Source organism: Lycium ferocissimum, chromosome 7 (genome assembly GCF_029784015.1).
Source record: "Lycium ferocissimum isolate CSIRO_LF1 chromosome 7, AGI_CSIRO_Lferr_CH_V1, whole genome shotgun sequence".
Classification (NCBI taxonomy): domain Eukaryota; kingdom Viridiplantae; phylum Streptophyta; class Magnoliopsida; order Solanales; family Solanaceae; genus Lycium; species Lycium ferocissimum.
The window spans coordinates 44,351,127-44,373,566 of NC_081348.1; the positions used below are offsets into that span (position 1 = coordinate 44,351,127).

General features: G+C 33.6%; 1 protein-coding gene, 1 long non-coding RNA gene and 1 pseudogene across 2 annotated transcripts; all 3 read right to left on the reverse strand.

Annotated features, from left to right (window-relative positions):
• Positions 1-1,749: 1,749 nt before the first annotated feature.
• Positions 1,750-10,173, reverse strand: LOC132065287 (ATP-dependent zinc metalloprotease FTSH 4, mitochondrial-like). The gene is given in 8 exon segments (XM_059458605.1): positions 1,750-2,983; positions 3,403-3,879; positions 4,960-5,084; positions 5,180-5,425; positions 6,134-6,257; positions 6,259-6,389; positions 8,379-8,466; positions 10,001-10,173. Coding segments are annotated over 8 exon segments (2,070 nt in total). The 5' UTR covers positions 10,028-10,173; the 3' UTR covers positions 1,750-2,131.
• On the reverse strand, positions 6,397-8,372 carry LOC132065288 (uncharacterized). Its single transcript, XR_009416708.1, has 3 exons — positions 7,580-8,372; positions 7,160-7,359; positions 6,397-6,792 (listed from the first exon to the last, which is right to left on the reverse strand). It is a non-coding gene; the product is annotated as an uncharacterized LOC132065288 (long non-coding RNA).
• Positions 10,174-21,294: 11,121 nt separating the features above from the next.
• Positions 21,295-22,040, reverse strand: LOC132062881 (glutaredoxin-C6-like; annotated as a pseudogene).
• Positions 22,041-22,440: the final 400 nt, after the last annotated feature.

Below are 22,440 nucleotides of genomic sequence, written 5' to 3' on the forward strand. Positions count from 1 at the left end.
ATAAAATCATTATCAGGTTTTCAATTTCAGACAGTCTGGATCATTAAGATAAGAAAGACATGTATAATGGACCTATTCTATTATGCCAGTTGCAGTTTAAAGCATGGATAGTGATTTGTGGAAATTTAGGGGCCTCTCTAGAGGAACAAATGTACTGACAAAAACAACACCAATGTAGACATTTGGAAGCACATGATGGCACATTCATTGCCTTCAACTACGGGTGGCAAAATTAATCCAAAAAAACGTTACTATCGCCCAACTAGCTCAAGTTTAAGTGAGTAAATGAACCATCCATTTTGAGCCGCTCAATTCAGTGCATCTAAAGGCTAGCTTGAATAGAGCTGAATATGTAGTCCAAATTGACTCATAAAATACTTTTGTCGACATAATTTTAAAAAGATACTTTTTGTTTGATATGTTATATATAATCACAATTATAAAAAATTTTTAGGTAATTAGACAAATTATAAAAGAAATGTTATATATAATCACAATTATAAATTAAAAAAAAATCTTAGATAATTAAACAAATTATAAAAGAAAATAGAAAAATTAAACCACTTAGTGGTCAAAATGTTAAAGACCACCCCAATCATCTCAACCCAAGTAACATTTGGTCAGGTTTGACCAATCTATCTATTACCTCAATCCAATTCAACACATCCAAATTCAGTCTGACCACTCATTAACACCCTTTAGACTACATGAATTCTCACTATTCAAAAATAGATAAATTTTATGTTAGATGTCAACTTAACCATGATCACCTCTCCTCCTCTCAGACTAAGACCGGCAACATGAGCAAGTATTGGTTCCGGATACTATTAATTTAAAATCTGGATCCGACTCCAGGACCGCACAAGAAAGACTAGGGTCACGATGTCAAGTTATTCTCAGTTCTTTGCAAAACTATTGTCTTGCTGTTGCTTCATATGAGGAGCCATGTTTTAGCTAAAAGGTGTGAATGATATGCCAAAAGGGTCCCCAATGTCTCACTGGCAATGACACATTTGATATGAAAAGTAGCTTTGCTCTCAAATATAAACTTGACTAACATGTTAGCTTTTCTTGGATTTTCTTTTTGTTGGAAAGAGTATAAAAATACGGATAGGCTTGACGAACTTGAGCTGTACTTAAAGAACTGTTTTAGTCTGTCTCAATCAATCAAGAATGCATCAACTAAAATAATTATCTTTAAGAGTAAGTAAAATTAAGTATATTATGCCTTCTAATCTTAGTTAATTTGAAATCATCAACTTACATTTCAAAAAATGCTTTCTGAGAACCCTTTTTGTATTCGCATGACTTGCATCAGCTTGTCCACTAGAATTCCTTGGTGAGGGGGGAAAGGTATCATACACTCCCCGAGTCTTGTATGCTTACATTAATATTCCTGTATAACAATCGCTGCATTACTAATTTCTACCTCCAGGTCATTATTGGACCTTTCTTATGTGTTTTTTTTCCTTATTGGGCTTGGATCGTGTCTCCCGAACAATCTCAATAACTATGAAGCAATACGATTCCACATATCAAGGTCAAAATGGGATCGGGAATTTTCACATCTTACCGTAGTGCCCGGTTTGTCTTGATTTACGATTGACTTGCTTCTAAACTAAACAGATTCCCAAGAAAATTGTGAAAAAGGAATGACAATCACCAAAACAAGAAGCAATAATGTAACACTGTCAAACAGCATTATGTAAACATCAGTAAGTAAACTGATATTCTACTTTCCTTTAAATAGGAAGGACAATGTAGTGAGCGCATACATGGAAAACAACTAAATTCTTGCACCGTCAAAATATACATTACTCCCGTGGGGCTAAATATCCAAAGGAAGAAAAAAGCTAAAGTCTGACTTAGAAAGACAATGCCAGCTATGTTACACGATGACACGGGAATTAATAGGTCCATCGAGAGTTGAATATGAGCGATACACTTTTTTTTAAATTAAAAAAAAAAAAAATCATGATGAAACTGCCTTTAATCTGTTACAAAACCTTGTGACCTCAACCTCACCTTCATTAAGCAGCTCGACAATGATTCTCAAAAGAGTGGAAGGGTTGCATGAAAATAATCAACTATATGCACATTGAAAAGACATAGTTTACCAACATTTTCTGTGCTAAGATCCTACTGGAGCAATGCCTTTGGTTTTGGATTGGACTGCAATCCTACTTTCAACTGTTACTGATTGATGTTGTTGTTTCTGCTGTGTCTGTTGAGATTTGACCTGAGCAAGCAACGCCTTGATCTGGGCCCCGGTTAGTGTTTCCTGCTCAAGCAATGCATTGGCAAGAGCATGAAGCTCTTTATTATGAGTAGTGAGAATCGTTTTCGCATTGTTGTAAGCCCTTTCGAGTAATTCTTTTACTTCCTTCTCGATAAGAAGCCTAGTCTCAGTGCTCATGCTCCTTCCATTATCGTCGTAGTTGTGTGTAGCGAGCCCCACTTCTTTGCTCATACCAAACTTGGTGACCATAGTTCTAGCTAGCTTGGTTGCTTGCTTGAGATCATCGGACGGACCAGAAGTTACTTCACTTTCCCCGAAAATGAGCTCTTCAGCAACTCGCCCGCCCATAGCAACATCAAGCCGAGCAAGCATTTTCTTACGGGATATGCTAGTCTCGTCCTTTTCAGGCAATTGCGCAACCATTCCAAGAGCCATTCCTCTGGGAACAATGGTTGCTTTGTGCACCGGAAGAGCGCCATCTGTATGAATAGCTACAAGTGCATGGCCACCTTCATGGTATGCTGTGAGTTTTCTCGACTCTTGGGATATAAAAGCTGATTTGCGCTCACTTCCCATCATGATCTTGTCCTTAGCATGCTCTAGATCAGCCAAGCTTACGGCTTTGGCACCATCCATTGCAGCTTTCACAGCAGCGATATTCACCAAGTTTGCAAGGTCAGCACCAGAAAATCCAGGAGTCCCCCGGGCGATGATCATAAGGTCAACATCATCCGCCTTAAGAATCTGCCAAAAAGGATATTCTTTGGATGAGAAATTAGCAATGGACCTAAACAAGACGCCTTACAGGATAGCATATTCACATGCATCAGCTGTCCAAGAATGAGAGAATTTACATAAACCAAACATGGAAAAAAGGAAGCTTGACACAGCACCACATAGTACTCTCATTTTTATTCTAGGACCTAAAAATTGAAAGAGATGGTACACTGCCTAATTTATCACTAATACATAGGGAAAGAGGATCTGATGCATAATTGGTTTATCATTCAACCACTAAAGGGGAAAAGACAACAGGGAAGTACACTGCCTACTGGCTGTTTAGCAAGCACACTGTAGCTGAGGCACACTACTGATAGATTGTGAACAGTAATGACCTGGAAACTGCAGCATCACCAGAAATGCCTCAGTTTTAGAAAGATTACCTTTGACATGTGAGATTCCAAAATCTGCTTCCGCCCTTCGACATCAGGATTTGGGACAACAATGTTACGATCAAATCGTCCAGGTCTGACCAATGCCTTATCCAATGACTCAGGGAAATTGGTGGCAGCAATCACAATGATTCCATCATTTTGTTTGAAGCCATCCAGCTCGACGAGCAACTGATTTAAAGTCATCCTCATATATTGCTGGTCCTTTGGGTTACGGCTTCCTCCAATGGCATCAATCTCATCAATGAATATAATGCATGGTGACCGCTTCTTAGCAGCAGCAAAGAGGTCTCTCACTCTCCGAGCTCCGACACCAACAAACATTTCTTCAAACTCACTACCACTGCATGAGAAAAAAGGAACCCCAGCTTCTCCAGCTATGGCCCTCGCTAACATGGTCTTACCAGTTCCGGGGGGACCAACAAGTAATACGCCTTTTGGGAGCTTGCCACCAAGACGAGTGAAACGCTGTAACCAAAAGTTTGCTGAAATGAGCAATCGCAAAACATTAACCTAACGCTTGAAACAGACATCACCTCTCAAGTCCCAGCCAGAATAAACAATAACGGGTCGTTTGGTTGTTGGTTAGATTTATGTATGTATTAGTAATGCAGGTTTAGTTATTGAGGTATAAGGAATACAGTGATTAGTTATGCAGGTTTTTTTTTGGATGAAGTAGGTGGTATTAATCAAAGGCATCAAGAAGATGCAATAATTACAAGATATAGCATTTGAGCTTACAAAAAAAGACTGGCTGGCTGTACAACAAATATCTAAGCCAGAACTAATGAGCTAGTAAAATCCAAAAGTTGTCATGCAGGGTTTAGTTATGCATGATTTAGTTATTCATGTATTAGTTATTCCATCGTCTACCATTCATAAAATAATACATAGATTCCCTCATAACGTATACATATATTAGTTAGATTATAAATTGGTAACCAAACACCGTACTTGGTGTACTGAATTTTATACATAGCAACTAAAATGCAAACATGGTACTGGTTATGCTGGTTTTAAACTCTTAATACACGAATGATTCACTTCCTAACCAGCAACCACACGAAGCTAAGCCATTTATCATCACCTTTACAAATCATCAAAAATAAGAAAGTCATAAATTACATATTTTACTGTCCAAGATAAGCATCTTTTGACTGACGTGGAAAATATAAATAACTGTTTTCGTATAATACAAGGAAAGTACGCAAAAGCACAAATAGCCACCAAAAGCAGCAACCACACGAAGCTAAGCCATTTATCACCACCTTTACAAATCATCAAAAATAAGAAAGTCATAAATTACATATTTTACTGTCCAAGATAAGCATCTTTTGACACAAAGTACGCAAAAGCACAAATAGCCACCAAAAGCCCTTCTGGTTTTGTACCTTTTCTCCTCTTTTACTCCCAAAGGGTATCTATTCATCACTGCGTTATATTTGTTTACTTACCTGTCTTAGTGACTATCAAATATAGCACTTTATTTCGCAGATGATGTCATTGAATGACTTGTGATTACTGAAAAAACCTCCCAGATTAACTCACCTTAGGATCTCGGAGATAGTGAACAATTTCTTCCAGCTCAGATTTTGCCTCATCAACACCCTTCACATCAGAAAATCTTGTATTTGTTTCCATACTCGGTTGCACTTCCTCATTTAGGCCAAGCCCTAATGCAGAAAATGGATTAAGAAAAAAGATAATAGTAGAATGCATCTGAATAGAAGATTCAAAAGCCAAAACAAAAATTTCAGACCTCCTATACCTTTGCTGATACCCCTATCTTCAATGAGAGCACCAACTCCGGAAATCAAGAGAAAGGCCACAGCCAGAGACCGGAATGTACGCCACAGCTGTTCTTTGAAGTTACCTCCTTCAACGGCCACCATATGTATAGGAGTATTACGAGTACCAAGAACACCATCCTTTGTTGATTTCCCAACATTTCTAAGAGCTGATAGAGCCCCTATGTTCTCTTCCTCCATATGAGACCTAGCAGAACCAGCAATCCCTGAAAACAGCTCTTGTCAGTGTCACTGGTATCCATGACAAACTAATTAAAGGAAGAAACACCTCATCAGCAAGTACTAAATGTTCAATATTTACAGAAGAAAATGACAAAAATGGTCCCTTAAGTTTGATGGTAGATTCAAAATAGTCCCTTAAGAATGCAATAACAGTTTTGGTCCTTTAAGTTTGTCAAAAGTTAACATGTCAAAAATTAACACTTTTAGTCTCTGTCAAATTTTTACCCAACTCTGTCTATTAGATTTGCCGGGAACTATGAAAAAAGAAATAGCGGGAGCTCACATTTATACAATTTTTGTAGTTTCTGCTATTTTTGATTTATTTATAGAGTCTGGTGCAACTTTTTGAGGTGTAATTTCTGCTATTTTCTTATATCTTTTTAGTGTCTAGTGGAGTTTTTTGTGTTTGCATATTTTAGGTTTTGATGGGACTTTCTTGGTGTTTATGGTAAAATTTTTTTTCCCCTTTATTTCCGTAAAACCTAACGAACATAAATTGTTAAATATTTGGCGGAGACTAAAAGTGTTAACTTTTGACAAACTTAAAGGACCAAAACTATTAAGTGCATACTTAAGGGACTATTTTGAACCTACCCTGAAACATAAGGGACCAATTTTGTCATTTTTATCTATTCTCAAAGGAGACCCATACCAATAATACAAGGTAATGAAAGACATCTAATTATTACTACCTCTCTGTAAAGTCCGGAGCAGCTCGCTTTCATCAATTCTGTCAGCCTTTACCAGTGCCTTAACATACTCCGACACCGCCGCTGGATTGGAATGTAATGAAGGTTGGCTTTCAAACATCCTTATGAGTTATGACTGCCTCTGGATCATTTCTATGATATGCAGCATTACTGGTTTCCTCTCTTTCACGTACTCTGCGGGCTAAACTTCCCACATAACTAGACTGAAACCTTTGCTTGGTATTTCCAACTCCATGCACTGCACATAAAAGAGGGACAAGTTGGAAATAGAACATAAATCAACTTCAAGATTCAGAAATGGCAGAAGTTGCCTCCGAATTTGTTTGTAACTTCATATACAAATGTCAAATACTGCATCAACAGTATTTTTGAGAAAGAATACTGCAGCACCAGTATTTCTGCCTAATAAGATGCATTCATTAACTTATAAGCTGATATATTAGCACACTAGGGCACCAAGGTTCACAAGACTCGGAAGTACATGAGTCTAGGGTTGGCAAAATGGTTAAAGAAAGAACAAGTAACCATCCAATCCAACTCATTAAATATGAGTTGGATAACTGACCATTTAAAAAATGGATCAAATATGGATATTATCCATTAAAAAATGGATATCCAGATGGTTAATATGGATATCCATACTATCAGTACTCATTTTGGTATTGCTGGGGGAGATTGTTCTTCCTAGCTGGCTTGTTAACCATGGTCTCTTGAAGGCTTTGGGTAGCAGAGTGAGTCTTAGCACAGCCTTCCATCCTCAGACCGATGGCCAGTCTAAGAGGACCATCCAGACATTGGAGGCTATGCGGAGGTAATCCCTTGATTTTCGAGGTTGTTGGGTTCGATGATAGAATCTTTGGAATCGTTAGCAGGTCAGGGGCAGGCCGCCCATACGTTCGAATCCTGCCACCTTTCTTGTGGATCATCCTGTGGTTACCGGATGATGGGAATAACAAAGCAGAAATTTGGAAATGAGCACGACTCATTTTTCTGCTTGCTATTTTTCACGAGTTCTTGCTTTATGGGAGTCTAAGCTTATTTTGGCTTTTAGCTTGTGTTCTCACCTGACTATTCCTAAAACCATGGATAATACCGTCGCTTAACCCATTTTTTATCCATGTTAAATATGGGTGGGTCGGATATTTTATCCATTTTTGTTTAACCCGTTTTCGACCCGCCCATATCCAATCCGACCAGCTCGTTTGCCACTCCTATATATGACCAATTTAAGGATTGCACGGAGTTTAAGAAACAAAGGAAGACTTTTAAATCTTGTGGTCTAAATCGAACCAAAGATATTTGTGTGGTTATAAATCATCTCGTTAAGCGTAAGAGAAAAAATTTAAAGTTAAATTCTTGCCAAATAAAGAAACGTATCATTCTTTTTGGGACGGACTAAAAAGGAAAGTGTATCACATAAATTGGGACAGAGGGAGTATGACCAACAAGGATTGCATTAAACTTGGAGGTTTGCTAGCTCACTTCCGTGGTGTATGCTACTGAAAAGAAATGCTTCTGAGTGCATTCACTAACCTTTTTTTTGCTAAGGATGCATTCACTAACTTATGAGCTGATATTTATCCCATTTGTGTTTAAGGTTCACAAGACGTGGAAGTATATGACCAACAAGAATGCACTTAATTCAGGAGGTTTGGTACTCATTTCCATGAAGTTTGCTACTGAAAAGTAAATTGCTTCTATGATTTGGATTCACTAACTTATAAGCTGAAATGTTAACTTATAAACGTCTAACATTCACAAGACTTGGAAGTTTATGACTGAGTGGGATTGCAGTGAACTTCTTAACGTCCAACATTCAGTAAACTTGAATGTTAACTTATAACGTCTAACTTAAAAAAAGACTTTCGTTTAAACCCTTGCTTAAAAACAGTTTTTGCTCCTTTTAGTCTTATGTTCTAAATTTCTATCTTCCATTATCAGTAGCTTTTGCAATATTAGGCAGTATGAGGATTAGTGCATAAACACTTGGTAACCAATCCAGCTTCGGGAGAAGAGAGTGATTTGATAAAATTTAAGGTATGGCCATTGTTCAGTTTAGATAACACAACAGCTCAGCTTTTTAGAGGACAATAAATAGCATGTGGAAAGTTAAGGATAAGTGATCTGGAAGAAAAGTTCCATGTCATCAACCATATGATTATGACATCTATGTAGACCACAAAAATAAAGAACTCTCCCCCATGAATGCCAAAAACTCAGAGCATACCTTCACTTCCTATGATCCGTCCAGAGGAAATATACGTTCGGTTGAACAAAGAGCTAAGCTGCCTCAATTGAGATTGCTGCCTTTCAACCTGTAAAACAAAAAAGGGCATTATTACACATAAAAGGAGAGAAAACAGGAAAAGAACTATCAATAAAACAAGCATCTTTAGACGTGGAAAACTGCCAAATTACAACCACCAATCTAAAAAGGGCAGCTGAGAAAATATTTCTTTTTTCACCAGAATATGAGTATTTCACATTAGAACAAAAGAAATTGGTAAAAGCACGTCCATATGAGCTAGATGAGATTCAATCAATCAACTATACCTCGATTCAAAATTAGTTGGAGTTGGTTAGATGAATCATCAATCATCTTTATCCATTTTACTCTATTTAAGTCCATTTCATTCCAATACTAAATAATATTATGACTTTTAAGTCAAATTAGCAAGCAAAAAGAAATAAAGAAGCTACAGCCCCAGAAAAGCATCATACTTGGAAGACAGTAGCATAAAACTAAAATAATCCTAAGAAACAAAAAATAGAAAAACCCAAGTTAGGAACGAGCTAATGACCCTGAAATTTCCAATAATTTAATCGAAAAGAAAAAAAGATCCAATCTTGCACCCAAGGGTGTCGCCTAGCGATCAATGAAGCATGTTGAGATACATAAGGTCTCATGTGCAAATCCAAGCGGAAACAAAAACACAAGGTGATATATTCCCCCATCTTTCCAAGCCTTGTGGACAAATTTGCTCGGTAGTTGTGCCGTGGGAGATAGCAGGTATCCCGTGAAATTAGTCGAGGTCCCACGAGCTGCTCGAACATTACAGTTATAAAAAAATCCAATCTTTGAAATAGAAACCCATAAAACTACATAAATTAAGGTTTCCCTAACCTAATAGAGTGAAATCTGAAACCATCAATCAATTTCATCTTAATTCTCAAACTACTTCAGGTCTAGGTGATTTATTCCCATCTTCCCAAGCCTTGGTGGACAAAGTTGCTTGGTAGTTGTGCTGTGGGAGATCGCAGGTACCCCGTGAAATTAGTCGATGTCCCGTGAGCTGCTCGAACACCACAATTATATTATTAAAAAAAAAAAAAAAATCCAATCTTTGAAATAGAAACCCATAAAAACTACAAACATTAAGGTTTCCCTAACCTAATAGAGTGAAATCTCAATCAATTTCATCTTAATTCTCAAATGAACCATTTCAGGTCTATTGGAATCCATTTTATTCTTTCTACCTCCAATTACCAATAATACACCAAATAAAAATGAAAAATAAAAAATCCAAACTTGGAAACAGAAGCCCATAAAACTACAAAAAAAAAAAAAAAAAAAAAAAAAAATAGGGTTTCTCAAACCAAATAAAGTGAAATCTCAATTTCAAAGCATCAATCAATTGCATCGTATAAATCATTAATAATACCACTCTATTGTTTATTCTACCTGAAGCTACCAATAATACAACAAATAAAAATGAAAAATAAAAATCTTGGAAACAGAAACTCATCAAACTGAAAAAATTAGGGCTTCTCTAACATAATTGAAAAAAATAAAAAAGCAAAATGAATATTTGAAGGAAATATTATATAAAAAGGAATTCGAAAAGTGACCTGGCTGAGAAGGCGCATTAATGCCATCGATTTTTTTCAATTAAAGATCGATTTTTTTTCTTCTCGAAAATTTACCCTTTTTCTTCTCTATACAAATTTTTTCTAGTAAGAAAAAATCGAGTAAGGTGAAAAATAGAGGAGCAAGATGGATATTTTGTTTTTGTTTTTGTTTATCAATCAATGGCCATAATATATTTGGGCAATTAATAGCTTATTTGCTACTATGAATTAATATTAGGGAAAAGGGTAAAAAAAGCCCCTCTGGGCTAAAAATATATTTTGAATACACAAATAACTAACATTTCGCCACTAAAGGTAATTTTGTTTAATTACATTGTCTTAAAACTCTTAGCGGGGCATAGGGTTGCATCTCAAAAATCCCAGTATTCAAAACTAAAAATGGCACGATCTTCGTACGAAACATTAAACCCTCCGATGGAAACCAATTCGAACATTTTGAATATTCACCATTCTTAAAATCGGTCGTATACAAAAAAAAGTCTTCAAAACCACCTTCAAACACCATTTGGCTTTCCAAAAGGTCTATTAGCCAAAATAGCTCCTCGTGTTCATGTATCCAAAATGTTATTTTCTCATTCGGCTTTCAAAAAATGCAAATACTTCCGATAAACACCTTATACAGATGTTCCATCAAAAATCGAAATAAAAAAAATTGCAAAATGTTTGTACCCATGCTTCGCAACATCCTAAAATAGGTACGACCATATATAAATGTAGAATTTCTCGTCAGATACCAAATAAAGCTTCGGTTGTTGAATGAGACGGGTATGAATATCTCTTGTTGTTAATGGGAATACCATTGTTCCCAAATATCTAAACGAAACTTATCGTTTTTGTTTCAAAATATAATTTTGGACCTTTCTCTAAAAAATTCATTTATAATCGATAAAACTTTGTTGATACCCAAATCTATGATACAAATACTCAAATGGTATCGTGGATCTTTGTAAGAGAACACCTGGATCGAATCCGAGGCAGCCGACAAGAGTTAAGGGAGAAGAGAGTTCCTTGAGGAATAATATCATGCAATGAAATTTTGCCATTTTTCTTTGAATGTTAAAGCCACATTTTCTAATTAACATACAAAATTTAGCTAACAAGATGTAATTTGGGCAAAGTATAGCTACTAAATATAAATAAGTCATTTTCCATCCCAATTACTCTATTTTGTTATAAATTTGGATAAAAAATATACTCTCTTCATTAAAGTTTTTTAAATATTTCCCTATATTAAGTGCCCCAACGCCCTCGTATCACATGCCGTCCATAATCACCCAAGTCATGGATCCATTTTAAGGAATATGCTTATACACATAGGAAAAAAAAAAAGTTGTAAATCTATCAAAATGTTGTGTTGACTCATAGTTAGATCCGTTCACAAATGGTTAGTTCACCTAAAATTACATACGTCCAATAACACACAAATTTATCCTTCAAAAATGCACATAATATGATGATCGTCAATAAATAAACGTAGACATATATAAATTAAAAGGTTTAAAAATAAAATATGGGTTGATATTGATAAATGCCTGATAGGCTCGTAAAAATATTTTAATGAGGGTTTTTTTTACAAAATATAAACTTACGGGCGGTTAAATTTTATATTTAAAAAAGTTGAATCCATGGTTTCAATTTTTGGGAGTGGGAAAGCATCTTTGACCGCCGATCGACTAAATAAATTAAATCGATTAATGAAATCGAGCAATTTATAGTCCTTCCGCGAATGGCTTTAATTTTTGGCCCTCAAAGTGTGTGAATTGTGTGAATTTTATTTGGAAGAAATATGCGGAATATAAAATTACGCTTAAGAAATATATATATGGTAGCAAAAATAAATAAAGTACAAAACTTAAATAATAAACATTTAAGCATATTAAGGCATGAAATAAAAAAAAAAAAAAAATCCAACCTATTAAATTAACGTAAAACCTTGTAGTTTAGAACCTAATTCTTACGCGACCAACTTGTTGTCGATCCGTTTAAAATGAACTAGGCACAAATAGCGGAGTTTTTTATTTTTGCTTTATTTTAAAAGCCGATTTAAAAATGATTTTAGGGTTATTTTAGGGACCTAATTATTAACTAAGGTAAAGCTAACTAAATTTCCCAAGTATTTTTGATAAATTAGTGTGACCTTTTTTCTAAATATATTTGAGCAATTAATTACTTTGAATTAAAAAAAATGGAAAAATATCCATATGTAGAATATGTGCTAAGTGCTAACTTTTATCCGATCAAATTTAGGTTAATTAATTAAAGTTAAATAAGATGCTTACATATTTAAGAAAAATAATCAAAAGAATTACTAAATTCTAAAGGAAAGTATAGTGATACTATTTTAAAATAAAACTTGTAGTGTAAAAAATGCTATTTTTAATCTAGACTTGGATAAATTTGCGATAAAAAATAGAATTTCAAATGCAAAAAATTTAAAATAGTTCTATATAATATTGCAAAAAACTTTAATAAGAAAAGCATTTCCCAAATATAATGATTTCATTTCTAAACAATAATTGACATAAAATTATATATGTGTAGAAAATCTAGACTTGATATAAAGAGGTTAAAAAATATAATGCAAGTTTGAACTTTTAAAAATCTATTTGATTAGATGTGCTTTGTTTAATCTAAACTTTTTCCCTTTTTATAAATAGAATGCAAATATGATGAATTTTCTTTCTATTTTCCTAACCTTATTTAGCTAAGTTTGTATAAATATATATTTTGGATTTGAAAGAAACAACGTTTATAAAATATATTTATTATTATCTCGATTATTAATGATGGTCTTTAAATCTTTAAGATAAAATTCGTGAATCATGATTCCCTATATATAAGTATGCCGCTTTATAAATCAATTATTCTAAAATGTTATAGGTATTATAAATAATTTTAATATAATGAAAGAGAATGGAACTCGGGAATTAATTATTAGTTTCCTTATATTAACTACCCATCAACCTAAAAACTAAATCCCACTAATTTGCTAAGGATTTATCTAAATTAAGCAAAACTAAAACAACTTTGCATTAAATAATTTGTAAGCACTTGATAAAAGTCAAATGCATAAAATAAAATAAAAGTGGCTACGTGGTGACATTTTCACTTTAAAATTAGCTTTATGGGGCTGCTACTATTAAGGTCCAAATTAAGGTCCAAATGTATTTGTCAAATTAGGGCTAATAGTCTCTGTTGTAATCTGCCTTTCAATTCATTTATAATAAATAATTAGGATTTAAAACCTAGCAAAGCTACATAGTCGATGCATTACGGAAATACTTACACAATCACGTTAATTACAAATAGATCTATACGATACACATTACTCCCGGCAACGAACGGGTTCAAAAAGAGTCCCCCTAACATTATTTCATTTCTTATGCACATTTCTTAAAAAAAACTCCTAACTAAAAATAAATAATTTGTCTAAATTCAATAATTAAATATATAGATTGTTGAGTTCGCCCAAATTTCCTTATTATATATTCTACTATAATTGTGTTTTACTTTCCATGAATTAATGTCTTCTTTATGGAAAAGGACTCTACAATATTTATCCTTTTTTTTGGAGGAGAAGTTTTGCATCTCTATAAATTGAGGATATTCTATTCAAACAAAAAAAAAACACAATTGTATCCACAATGTAGTCATTAGAGAGTCTTGTTTAGGGAAAGATTATTCTCTCAATACGTTTTTTGCTTTTTATGTTAGTGTTTCAATATGTAGGTCACTTGACCAAATCATATTATAATATTATGCCTTAAGACAACTTATGCCGGATATAAATAACAACATGCCTTAAGACAATCAATGCTGTAATATTTATTGTACTTTTCCCAAAGCCTTGCCTAGCTATTTTTTTTTTTCGGGATTGAGGTTCGAATCCGTAAACCTCGGGTTATTTTCGGTCACTTTTTAAGTGAAGATAAAAATTAAAGATCGGCAATTTGAGGACAAAAATTAAAAATCCACGCCAAAAGAAGGCCAATCCGCGCAAAAAAATAAAATTAGTACCATGTTTTCTACAACATTTGACAATAGGAAACCATTTAAAATGGAGAGAAGTGCATGGATTGCCGATTTTACGGGCCGATATTTAAGCTTTAACCAAGGATTTACAAATTATTTAAAATTTAGCCAATTCACTTGAAGAAGAAGTGGCCGCTTCTTTTCCATTTTTAAACACGGTTTGTTCTTCGTTTGGAGTGGTTTTAATTTTTGGCTTTCAAATTGGTGGTGGTCATTTCTTTTTCCTAAGTGAAATTGACGACATTATGCAGGTTTGATCTGTTGAAAAGTGGAAAAAAAAATCTGTTACAGAGATGTTTGAATTCAACCAAACCAGCATACATAAATTTTGCAAAATTCTATTCATCAAAATGTAACTAACCTACTTAAACAAATTTTGGACTAATTTAACACCTATAGACATACTGAATTTTTTTTAATTTCTAAGCAACAGCATTTGGACAAACTAGCGGATTTTTACCAAAGGGCAAAAGTTAAAGACCATCATTTGAGGGCTAAAAAATTAAAAACCACACCGGAAAGGCCAATCCTGCAAATTACCCCTTCTTTTCTTCTCCTTTTTCTCACTTCTTATGCGTACGACCCGCTTCTCCTCTTCTATGTCATCGTCTTCTTAATATCCGCTTGCAATCAAGCATGGCTCTCACAGTTTGAACTTCATGACATAATGTTCTTGAAATTTAAACTGAAAAAATTGAACACGAGACATTAAAGCTGAAAATCTTAGAGTTTGAATTAAAAAACTGTACTTAATAACACAATTAATGATCTGAAGTTTTGAAGTAAAAAACTAAACTCAGGGCACGTTATCCTAAAGTTTGACGAAATGGAGAAGACGAAGAAACAATAAACACCTGCTTTTAAGTCATATGCTAAACATTAAATAATTTGCAAAAATTCGATAATTTTAAACATTCATCCTAAAGGTGACTACATGGTGACATTTCCACTTTAATGAGCTTTATTCCATTTGAGTCAACTGTTTAAGGTCCAAATTACTCTTGTCAAACTAGGGAATTAGTCCAAGTTGCAAACTTGCAATTTGCCTTCCGATCCAATAATAAATAATTAGGATTTAAAACCTAGCATAACTATATACATCGATAAAAAACGCCTCATTTCTCTCCCCCCAATGACTCAAGAAAAAGATTATTTATAGGAATCGCGCGGTTTTGCTGGGTTTTACAGTGGTTGTTTCCACAGCTCGAATCCCTAAAGTACATACATCGATGCATTACGGGAATATTTACACAACCACATTACTTACAAAATAATTACAAATAGATCTACATGATGCACGTTAATAGGTAACCTACAAAAAATGATAAGTAACTTGTTGCCATATATTAAAATAGTAAGAACTTATTTGCATTCAATATAAAATACTGCATCGAACAATTCAAACTTATTATTATATTTAAGGTGAAATACATAACATTTAACCACGATCAAGTGATAAATGTGATTATGAAGGATACATGTCTCATTATTCGATATATAACATTAAGTGCGAATAAGACGTTTTACTGATTATAATTTACTCATAGTGTAACTTTTCTTTTAACATTTTCAATTTTCAATTTGTATAATTTAGATCCACATTTTAGTTCACAAAAGTAGTGCTTAGATATATAATAAACGGAGAGAGAGACTAAGACCTTAACCCAACATCCAGGGAGAGCCATTAAATTCCACTTAGTAGTATGCTTAAGTACAATTACTTAATTTATAATCTAGATTAAGAGAAAATGACATGCACTATATGATATTTAATTAGACAGAGGGGTGGGGGGAATTAGTGGTGGATTTTACAATGTCGGGAAAGAGTCTTTAACGGTGTGAGTAGTATTCATAGGTTGGTGTGAGTGGGCTTCTAATTATACAATAAAACTACGACTTAATTCCAAATAATTAAGTTGAGATTGGATTATATAAACTTTTTCCTTGTGATATAATTCCATTAAGCCCATCTCATCCCGGATTATAAGAAAATTAATTTCTCTAATACAAAGTTCTTTATATTTGCTATTGTATATCAATCTCTAACAAGATTAACCAAATATTCCTTGCCAACATAGGACTTAAAATAAACGTGAACAACACTTAATCTCAATTAATTGGTGTTGATTACATATATTTTTCTTCTACTTTGCTAGTTTTGCTTGAATATCAAGACATTATAAGCAGTGGCGAAGCTAGAATTTTTATCAAGAAGTGTCAAAATATGTAAAAGTAAAGATATATAAAAAAAATAATAATTCTACATACTACATATAAATAATAAAAAAAAATTATATATCTATACATGTAGCTTACCGATTATAAGTCTTTCGAGACAACTTCTTACCATGTAATTTTAGGCCTTCTATTCTCTTTTAATACTTTCACTTACCATAATTAATAATAATAAAATCGGTGTATCTAATAATCAGGATACCAAATGATCTCAAGCAGCTCTCATGTTTTATCCTTTATGCGTGTTACTTGCACTTTGCTCTCGAATATGGTTGCAGCTAATCTTATCTAATCTTGTATCTCTACACATTCATCATACTATTGCATTTCCGTGATGCTCATATTGTGAATCTGTTTGTACTTAGAGGCCCAACATTCACGTCCATACAAGATTATTACCATTCTATAACACATCTTTCACTTTAATTGGTATCCTTCTATCACATGGCATTCAATAGCACTTTTTCATGTCAACTATCTTATTTTAATTAGTTCTATGTGTAACATCTACATTCTATCGTATCATTCTCATGAAACATCGAACCTCAATGTCCTCATATTTGAATATTATCGCCACAATTTTGTCTAATCTCACCTCAACTCGACTTGTATAGATTATCAAAATTTAGATACTTATGATTCAGTAGTTGGAGGCAAATCTTATGCTAAAGAAGAAAAAAATAGAAGTATTTGCTTTAGGTGAGTATATATCCAACTTTTTGAATATATATACATGTATATATATTTAAATTAAGTTCGAGGAGTGAACAAAGATATTTATATATGCTAACTTTTAATGCCCTAGAAAATGGGGTAACTTTTGGCAACTATAGACTAAGTTGAAGAACAAAACCTAGCCATTAAGCAACAATGTGGTGGGGTAAAGAAACATATGGTTATGATCTACTCCCATGTCTTTTCTTGAAAAAGAAATAACTTTAGTTTTCTAAATTTCATTATAATCATGCATTATATTATTTACTTTGAATAATTGAGTGAAAGAATGTGGGGCTTTATTGAGGGGTTGTCTTTTTGAAGGATTCAATTGTAGATTCTTTTTGGACAAGTTATAAAAGATTCTCTAATAAGAGGAAGTCTTACAAAATTGACCAATGAGTCCGTGTCACGTAGGATTTCCATTTAGGGTGATTCAAAATCATTCATTTATATTAGCAAATTTAGAGGGCTATTGCCTTGTGGAAATGATTAAAGTATTTATAGCGATGTTGCTCTTTTCGTCATCACTCCTCTCTTTTGGTATTTCTTCCTCGCATGTGGGCCTCTTATGTCCCATCTCCCTTTTAAAATCTCAAGCTTAAATGGGAAAAAAATTGAATTAGTTTTGGTTTTTTTATTAATCTCTAGGGTTTGTTTGGTTATAGGGATTCAGAGTTATTTTAGTATAAAATTTGGGATTAATTAAATCTGTCCAATTTAATTATGAGTATTTGCTAAAATCGTGATAAACCTTTTACCAAAATCATGAGATTATCTATCATGCTTACAATCCTGGTTATAATCCCAAAATTATAACTATATGATAACCTTGTTTGAGCCAAACTACAAAGTATAATTAAGAAAGTTTATTAATTATTAATCTAGCAATTGTTATATCATATAAGTGTGGTATAAAGATAATGCCACAATTATAATAAATAATTCTTAAATTGCGAATTTTGAAATAAAAAATTCAATCAAACACGGAAACAATTTAATTTCCCTTGTAGAGCCTGGGGCGGATGTAGAAGGACAAAAAATTACATTGTATATATAAGGTCGATTTTCTGTGTTTATGTACATATATGAACTTTTGTAACTTTTGAATACCCTGAACAAATGCAAAAGGTTAGCTTAAGCGGTCTAAGGTGTTCAAAATTGTCTCTAGCGTCCTAGGTTTGATTCCTAGGGACAACATTATTTTTTAAATTTATCTTTTGTTATTTTTTTCGAACTCCCTGAGTGAAAATTCTGAATCCGCCATTGTGTAAAGCCCGACTCATATAGCTACATTTTAGAACCAGTACAAGTTTCAAAACAGAAGACAATACTATATATTTCTGTCACATGTCTCATGTATTATAAGAAGTACATTATCCATCATTTTGTTTCCTTCTACATTTGTACAAAAAGTTATAAATTTCTTTCTCAAACCCACGTAGTAGCAGTAACCGAGGTTGACCTTTAAGAAACCTTTGCAATAAAGGCCAATTTGCCGTTTTGCCTTAGGCAACCACGTAGCACGGTAGCAGTACATGGCCTTAATCCTTTGCTATAAATCCCAATTTGCCGTTTTGCCACAATCAACCCACGTAGAATACATGACCTTAATGATAAATAAATTCCTATTCGTGCATTATGTAGGGTGTTGATGCATTACTTAAATTTGCATTTTGTAATTAGTGCTATATATATTTTCCACAACACACTTTTTAAGAATAAAATGCGTATTTGCCGGAGATACGAAAGGAAATACCACAAATTTTCTACTCTTTTCTCTTCATTTGTACAGTGAATTTTCTGAATTTTCCTTTCAACTGAAGATGTTTTAATATATGCTAATTGAAAACCGTTTTGGATGTTTTTGTTTCAAAACGAACTTAGCTGGTTCTGAGTTTAATTTTCAGTCTTCTTCAAATTTGTGGTATCTTAGAGGTGCTTAATTAATTTGATATCTAACAGTATGATTCTTTGGTATTGTTATTTATCCCGTTTTGGATGTTTTTGTTTCAAAACGAACTTATGGAACACACAAATTAGGATAATACTTCCAATTATGTGGAACAACCGAGTTATAAAGTTTCTATTAAGACTCTTTTATTTGAAAGCTCTATTCAAGATTCAAAAGTGGGTTGCTTATACGTTTTAATTTTTCTATTAGTAATACGTTTATAAATTATTTTTATTCATTTGTGTTTCGAAGATTATTTGCATGGAAAGTATAGTGTCCGAAAGAAAACAAGTGAACATTGAAATAGAATTAAGGAAGAAGGTTATTTAAGAAAAAACTGACGTGCAGAATATATATACCGGTTATTTAAAATCAGATCCCATATTTATGACCATATCTTTTGAGAATTCCTTTCTATTACTGCCTACATCATTAAAGGATTGGGATTCAGAGTAAATATAATTAGCATATAAATGGTTTATATAAATGTAAAAGAGTCCGGTTAACTTCTAAAATAATAATAAATTGGGAACTATTATTTTGTAAATTTACTGATGATTTCAATAACCGCGCAAAGCGCGAGAAAGTATACTATTTAAAGAATATCCTCCAAAATAGTGGGGATATTCAAAGCAATTTAAGACATGTTTGGATTCCAGTATAAAAAAATATATTACTTATTTTTTAGACATAAAACAATTTTTTAGATAGATAAGCTAAGCCTAACAAAGACCAATTATTTTTTTCTTATTTTAAAATGAAATCAAAAAAAAAGAATTGGAAAAAGAACTTATAAGCCAATCCAAACGGGCTCTAAGAATTGACTAGAAGTAGTATTATATTGCGCTGCCCCATTAAGTCATTTTCACATTCCAATATAAAAAAATATATTCCAATATCCTAACAAAGTTTAAAAGAAATAAAGAATTGGAAAAAGAGCACCCTTCTTTTCCTTTTCCTTAAGATTTTTTTTTCCTTCCATTTGGAATCAAACCCAGAGAATATGTAGCCTGTAAAAACACAATTGTGAAGGCTGATAATTCACTTAAAACATAAAACAAATTATTTATTTTATCATGTTGTCATAGTTTAGTTTGTCAACAACTGGAAATAATATTTTATAGCTGCCTGGCCCGTTAAGTCATTTTCACATTCCAATATTAAAAAGAAAAACAGTTAACTCCAAAATCCCAGCAAAAGTAAAAAATAAAAAAAAAAATAAAAAAAAAAGGACAGGGAAAGGAGCAAATCTTTTTTTTCTTTTTCTTTAACTTAGTGTCCATTTGAAATAAAATTATAGCCTGTAAAAGCATATGAAGGCTAACAATACATTAAAAACTAATTAGTAATACTAAAATTATTATTTTCAGACAGCTTTAATTATTTAATTTCTTGTTTAATGTAGATAATTACAAATATAGAAACATATAATAGTAAGACTTTTTACTATATTAGCGATAGCACCAACTTCCACAAGCTTAGGAACAAGTCCACCACTAAGTTGAAGTGCCACGAGGCTCTCTAATCAACCGACACGTGTCCTATGAACATCGTTGGCGGCTCATCACCACCGTCCACCGCGGCAGTACCGCGGCCGGGGAGGGCGGCGATCTCATCTTCTTCCAATTGAATAATGGTGGGGTGAACACTAACGACGAATAATAACAACCGTTTCATGACGTGACACAAGATTAAATGACATTTTGATATATTCTACTTATTTGTAGTTTAATAATAAAATTCAAAAGTCTTCTTTAGTTTTTTAAAATACATGCCAAGTTAACCAGACAAACTAATTGAAATGGAATAACTTTAAGTTTTCTTGTTCAAAATACATAAGTATAATATATATATATATATATATATATATATATATATATATATATATATAATTACAATACCATATTAGTGATAGCACCAACTTCCACAAGCTTAGGAACAAGACCGCCACTAAGGTGAAGTGCCACGAGGCTCTCTAATCCACCGACACGTGTCCCTCCTATAAACATCGTCGGCGGCACCATCCACCGCGGCAGCCCCACCGCAGGGGAGGGTGGCGATCTTATCTTCTTCCAATTGAATAACGGTGTGGTGAACACTAACGGCAGAATAATAACAACCGTTTCATGACGTGGCATAAAATTTAAGCCCATTTTGGTATATTCTGCATATCTTTAGTTTAAGAACGTAAAATTCAAAAAAATTCTTTACTTTCTTAAGCTCCGGTATCAAATCAAAATCAGACAAACATATAGAAATAGAAGGAGTAACTTTTAGTTTTTTGTTTAAATTAAATACATAATTACAAATATAGAAATACAGTAGTAATAAGACTTTTTTACAATACCATATTAGTGATAGCACCAACTTCCACAAGCTTAGGAACAAGACCACCACTAAGGTGAAGTGCCACGAGGCTCTCTAATCCACCGACACATGTCCCTCCTATAAACATCGTCGGCGGCACCATCCACCGCGGCATAGGGAGGGTGGCGATCTTATCTTCTTCCAATTGAATAACGGTGTGGTGAACACTAACGGCAGAATAATAACAACCGTTTCATGACGTGGCATAAAATTTAAGCCCATTTTGGTATATTCTGCATATTTTTAGTTTAAGAACGTAAAATTTAAAAGATTTCTTTACTTTCTTAAACTCCGGTATCAAGTCAAAATCAGACAAACAAATAGAAATAGAGGGAGTAATAAGACTTTTTTACAATACCATATTAGTGATAGCACCAACTTCCACAAGCTTAGGAACAAGGCCACCACTAAGGTGAAGTGCCACGACGCTCTCTAATCCACCGACACGTATCTGGGGAGGGCGGCGATCTCATCTTCTTCCAATTGAATAATGGTGGGGTGAACACTAACTGCAGATAATAACAGACGTTTCATGACGTGGCACATGCAGCATGCGGCACGTGTGAAGATCACGACGGGGTTTTCGGAGATGAGTCGTTGGATTCTCATCTCCGTTGACTCCGTCAAGTCGATTGCTAGTGGTGAAGTAGTGGTTGGAGTGAGTTCTAGAGTTGCTCCACCGTTAGATAACGGTGAGTAACGGTGGATGCCTTACATGAGATATAGAACTGTGAACGAAGTGGGAGTTTATACATTATATGTATAGAGAGAGAATAGTTCTGATTTTTTTTTTTTTTTTTTTTTTTGGGAGGGGATTGGAACAAGGAATGGTTTTTATATAAATGGATTTAAGTAGTTATACTAATAGTTTAACATATTAGAGTTAAGCATATGCAAAGATTATAAATTGGCATAATAGAGAGATAGAGCTTAATTTGGCCTCAACTGACAACTAAATACTCCAACTTTGAGAATGCACATTCAGATATTTCAACTCGTTTCTACTGTGTCTCGTAGGCATCTGACGCCGACGCGACACATAAATTGTAGTGGTGTCTAGATGATCATTTTGTAAGTTGGAGTGTTTACTAAGTACGAGACAAATTGTACTTATGGC